The 5,808-nt window shown below is 44.2% G+C and overlaps 1 protein-coding gene across 2 annotated transcripts in view; it reads left to right on the forward strand.

Annotated features, from left to right (window-relative positions):
• Window positions 1–2,102: 2,102 nt before the first annotated feature.
• Window positions 2,103–5,808, forward strand: part of LOC125464400 (collagen alpha-1(XXVI) chain) — a 457,976-nt gene continuing 454,270 nt past the window's right edge. For both annotated transcript variants that reach the window (XM_059655273.1, XM_059655274.1), the window contains exon 1: window positions 2,103–2,377. In XM_059655273.1, the coding sequence (XP_059511256.1) occupies window positions 2,235–2,377 (143 nt within the window). In that variant the 5' untranslated portion in view covers window positions 2,103–2,234. The remainder of the gene's footprint in view (window positions 2,378–5,808) is intronic.

Consider the following 5,808-nt stretch of genomic DNA (forward strand, 5'->3'; position numbering starts at 1 on the left):
TTACATATATCAAAAACAGTCATCCTCACACTGATCCTTGGAGAGCACTACTGTCAACTACCCTTCAAAGAAAAATAAACATTTATCATAATTTGCTTGTTTCTGTCATTAAATGTTTCCGTTAATCCATTTCGATACAGACTCATGTATTCCATGAGCCTCAGTTTTCTGTCGTCCTTTGTCAAACAATTTCTTAAAATTCATTTTGAAAACATCCAGCATATCCCATCCATCAACCTTTGCTGTTACCCAATCAAAAAGTTCAATTTGTTTAGTCAAAGATGATCTGCCTTTTCCAAATCCAAGCTGGTTCTCTTTCATTACTTCAAACTGTCCCACTATTTTTCTGATTATTGGTCCAGATCTTCTAGCCCCTGGATGTTCGGAGACCAGATCTATAGCCCAAGGTACCCATGGACCGCACTGACTCTTGTGGGATTTACCCGGTAAGTTTGGACTTCCAATGGACAATTCTCTGGATCCCTGGATTCTGAAAAAGTCTCCACTTATTGAGTTAGATTTGGGGACTTCAGACACTTTCAATGTATACCCGGAAACTTACCCAGGAAATGTTAGAAAATAGAATCCCTGGTCTAACCTCTTGGTAACTGTACAATTGAGTTATCACAGGCGTGAGATTATTAATCACCAAATCTGAGAAAAAAAAACTCAACACACCTACATACAGACTAGAAATGAGAAGTAAGCCCAAAAGTTTGGTCTAGGCCCGAAACATCAGCTTTCCTGCTCCTAAGATGCTGCTTGACCTGCTGTGTTCATCCAGCTCTACACCTTGTTATGTCGGATTCTCCAGCATCTGCAGTTCCCATTATCTCAGGCCAGAGGTGAAGCTTGTGTTATACACCTTGTTTTTTTTTGCAAACATGTATACTTTTTTCATTAAAAAAATTTATATACACACACATTTACTGAAACAGTTCAGTTCTGTCCATTCTTTGCATATTGAGAACAAGCAAACATTAGGGTTTGACTTTCTCTTGTTACAATGAGCCCAAAAGCATTTTTTAATTGTGCAAAGTACTAATTACATGTATTTGAGGCAATGAGAGGGTCCCGTTGTACTTTGGCAAATAGACATTAGAAGGTGGCCTTTTTTTTCTGACTGCCACTGGAAGGGTTAAACACAAGCATGACCTTGAGAGTTGGCTTCCTGAAACGTTGGTGGGTAGTCAGTCTCTCAGTGTCTCCTCCAGGTTGGTCTTCCTGTTTGACATTCCATAGTTCAGGCATTGAATTTAAATCTCCAGCTTTTTTTTTGGTTGTGGCAGTTCTTGTTGAATAATAAGTGTTGGAATTAATCATTCAATTTTAGCGCCCTGACCCCTGCAGGATGTTACCAGGTATGGAAGGTTTGATTTATAAAGAAAGACTGGATAGTTTTTCTTGAAAGCTTTGAAAAAAGCTGGGTAGGCAAGGACCTTTTTACAGTGGAACATAGGAAGTTGAGAGGCAATCTTATTAAATGTTTACAAAATAATGAGGGATATAGACAGAGTTAATGGTAGTTGTTTTTTTTCCCCTAGGATGGAGGATTTCAAGAGTTGTGGACTCATCTTTAAGGTGAGAGGAGAGAGATTTAAAAAAAACGCGATGGGCAAATTTTTTTTACGCAGAGTTTGGTTCACTTGTGGAATGAACTTCCTGTGGATCTGATGGATATAGGTACCATCACAACCTTTAACGGACGTTTGGACAGATGCGCGAGTAGGATGGTCCAGGTGCAGGCAGGTGGGACTAATTTAGTTTGGGATTGAGTTGGGCATGGACTGGTTGGATGGGAGGCTCTGTTTCCGCGCTGTGTGACTCTCTGGTAATGATAGTAGAGCAGCCTCTCAGGGGGAGGCTGATAGATGTGTACCGTGAAGTACTTGTATTGGTGGGCTTACCAGGGAGCGGATCGTGTCCCTGAGCATGGGGGAAACTGGCACAGGGTTGGGGTGTGTTTGTGTGTATCTGGCTCTGAGAGAGTTAATAAGGCCGTATGTGTGAATTACTGGAGCTGTGTGTATGAATGAATCAAGGTAACTCCCCGGAATGGGCCGGCCGATTCACCAGGAGCAGTCTGCCATTGGGACCCGCGGAGTCGCCACAATAACTTGGAGAAGGGCTAGTGCTAACTCCACATTCTCACAATCACAGCGGCTTCGGTGCTCATGGTCAAACTTTGAGCAGAGTGACTGAGCCACGGGCTGCACCTTTCCCTCAGTGCCGGGATGACCCCGCTTCTCCTGCTAAGCTGCCTGCTCCAGGTACTGGCCGTGCCCAGCGCTGCCGCCTTCCACCATCCGTTCACAGCGGCTGCGCTGCAGCCCCGGTCCCCGGAGCCGGCGGCGGGACAGTCAGCCAGCAGCCGCCGGTAAGTTAGGGGAAGGAGAGAGGGCGCTGCATGCTGTCATGGCCAGTGTCACTGGGCACAAACGTAAAATTGGATAAATTAGTCAGACTGGTCGGTGTGTGAATGGTTAGTGAAGCCGGACAATACAGTGTGGAGCTGGAGGAACACTGCAGCTCCGGCAGTCGCAGAGGAGCAGGAAGGTCGATGTTTCGGCTTTACATTCTTCCTCTGACTCCAGTATCTGCAGTTCTTGCTATCTCCTGGTGGTTTAAACGAAGGACCGGGTTAAAATAATCTAACTGGTCAGCGTATGCATGGTTAAGTCAGTGTGAAGCCAATAATTTTTTGATGTGAAAAATTAGTGTGGGCTGGTGAAACATTTAGCACATACTAGAGGGCCGTTGCTATAAAACTATTGGTGCAGGTTGATAAAAAGGACGGACTTGTCGGGGACTAGTACATCTGGTTAGTGTGAGGTGAATGCGGCCAATACGGAGGAAATAAAGAAAGCCAATCACACTTGCGTTTCTATAGCCCCTTTTACCACTTAGGCTGTCTGAAGTGCGGTATAGCCAATTTAAGTACTTTACAATTGTAGGCACTGATCTAATGTTTCACATACAGCAGCCCGTTTTGGTATATAATAAGTCTCCCACAAACAGGGATATGTTAATAATCAGAATGTTGTGTTGCTCAGCATTGCAAACCAGCCATCCAGCCAACTGAGATAACCAGTCCCCTGGAGGGTTTAAATATTGATTAAAAACACTCAGAATAGCTTATATTTCCATTAAAATTTTCCACTTCTAACCAAGAGGGCAGACATTGCCTTGGTTTAATGTTTCCTCTGGAAGATAATACAGTGCAACACTCTGTCAGCAACCCATTGGATTGATCACACAGAGGTCTGATTTCAAACAATATACAATTCTGCTGAGACATGGTATGTCACAGAGTTCAAAGATTAAATCTGTTCTGTTTCTATTCCTTTAACTTGAAACAGGATCTGTTATATTGCAGCATGTTCACTGTGACCCCAAAAGAGGAGAAGCAGACAGAGGGGCACATCTGAGAGAAAATTTCAGAAGAAAGTAAAAATAATTACACTAATAGAAACGGGGGGTGGGGGTGGCATGAGGGTGAGGGTGAGGGTGGGGGTGGTGTTGGAGAAGAAAGAGAGTTAAAGCTAAACAGCCTTCCTAAAATTCTAGATGAGAACATCCAACATCCAGCTTCTCAGCCAAAAGCAAGGAAGCAGAGTCTATTTAGTTCTTGACAGTAAAGTAGCGCAAGAGTTTGAACAGTTGGGTAATAGTGATCATATAAGTAGATTTAAAGAAGTCAAAGGAGGAAGAGTGAGATTAGGTAAAACAAAAGCCAACTTGTAAGGAACGAATTTCAATGATTTAAGGAGGGGTCTGACACCGATCACTGCAAACAGAATCTGACTAAGGAATCATTTAAGTAGACGGAGGCAGAATCTAGAGATTGCAGCTACAAACCAACTATCTTTCTATCAGGAAGAACAATGAGACATCCAGAACAGGAAAATTCTTCAATGATCTGGAACACATCGGTTAAATAAGACACAAAAAAGGCAGTTTATGACTAATGGCAGGTACAGAATACGATGGCAGAATATAGAACGAAGGGAAAATGACAGAGTAGAAAACGAAAAATGGAGTTTGAGAATTAAAAATTACTGTATTTTAAAAAGAAACATATGAAATAGTAAGTACACAATGAAATAGAGGTGCTGACTAGAGAAAAATGGAAAGTTCCTTAACGAGATATTGAATGAGGACTTAGAGTCATAGAGTTGTACAGCATGGAAACAGATCCTTTAGTCTAATTTGTCCATAATGACAAAATATACTAAATTAATCTGAGATAATGGGAACTGCAGATGCTGGAGATTCCAAGATAATAAAATGTGAGGCTGGATGAACACAGCAGGCCAAGCAGCATCTCAGGAGCACAAAAGCTGACGTTTCGGGCCTAGACCCTTCATCAGAGAGGGGGATAGGGGGATGGGGGGAGGGAACTGGAATAAATAGGGAGAGAGGGGGAGGCGGACCGAAGATGGAGAGTAAAGAAGATAGGTGGAGAGGGTGTAGGTAGGGAGGGGATAGGTCAGTCCAGGGAAGACGGACAGGTCAAGGAGGTGGGATGAGGTTAGTAGGTAGCTGGGGGGACAGGTCAAGGAGGTGGGATGAGGTTAGTAGGTAGCTTTGCAGAACACCTCCGCTCAGTTCGCAACAAACAACTGCACCTCCCAGTCGCAAACCATTTCCACTCCCCCTCCCATTCTCTTGATGACATGTCCATCATGGGCCTCCTGCACTGCCACAATGATGCCACCCGAAGGTTGCAGGAACAGCAACTCATATTCCGCCTGGGAACCCTGCAGCCATATGGTATCAATGTGGACTTCACCAGTTTCAAAATCTCCCCTTCCCCCACTGCATCCCTAAACCAGCCCAGTTCATCCCCTCCCCCCACTGCACCACACAACCAGCCCAGCTCTTCCCCCCCACCCACTGCATCCCAAAACCAGTCCAACCTGTCTCTGCCTCCCTAACCGGTTCTTCCTCTCACCCATCCCTTCCTCCCACCCCAAGCCGCACCCCCAGCTACCTACTAACCTCATCCCACCTCCTTGACCTGTCCGTCTTCCCTGGACTGACCTATCCCCTCCCTACCTCCCCACCTACACCCTCTCCACCTATCTTCTTTACTCTCCATCTTCGGTCCACTAAATTAATCTAGCCCTGTTTGCCAGCATTTGGCCTTTATCCATCTTAAAACCTGCTTATTCGCATGCCCATCTGGATGCCTCTTAAATGCTGTAGCTGAACCAGCCTCCACCAATTCCTTTGGCAGCTTGTTTATTACACGCATCACTGTCTGCATGCAAAGGTGCCCCTCTGGTGCCTTTAAAATCTTCCTCCTCTCGCCTTAAACTTATGTCCTCTGGTTTTGGACTACCCTACCCCGGGGAATGACATCTTGGCTATTTGCCCTTTGTGATTTTATAAACCACAGCCTCCTGTACTCCAGAGAAAATAGCCCCAGCCTATTTGGCCTCTCCCTATAGCTCAAACTCTCTAATCCTGGCACTATTCATGTAAATCTTTTCTGAATTTAACAACGTCTTTCCTTCACAACAGAAAATGGTGCCATGGAGGTAATGGGCAGGATATAAATAATTTAACATGACTGAAATTTGACAAGATACCTGTTCCAGGGATGATGTATCCTCGAGAACTAAGTGAAATTAGGGTAGAAATAACAGAAACTTTGATCAAAATGTTTCAGTTCTCCTGAGGTATGTGAACAGTGCCTGAGTACTGGATGACTGGAATTGTTCAAATCTGTTAACTGGTACCTATATGTCAGTCAGTATGAGACTAATGGTGGGTAAGGACAGAATTATTTTTAACTTGGTAATA

This window comes from Stegostoma tigrinum, chromosome 27 (genome assembly GCF_030684315.1).
Source record: "Stegostoma tigrinum isolate sSteTig4 chromosome 27, sSteTig4.hap1, whole genome shotgun sequence".
Classification (NCBI taxonomy): domain Eukaryota; kingdom Metazoa; phylum Chordata; class Chondrichthyes; order Orectolobiformes; family Stegostomatidae; genus Stegostoma; species Stegostoma tigrinum.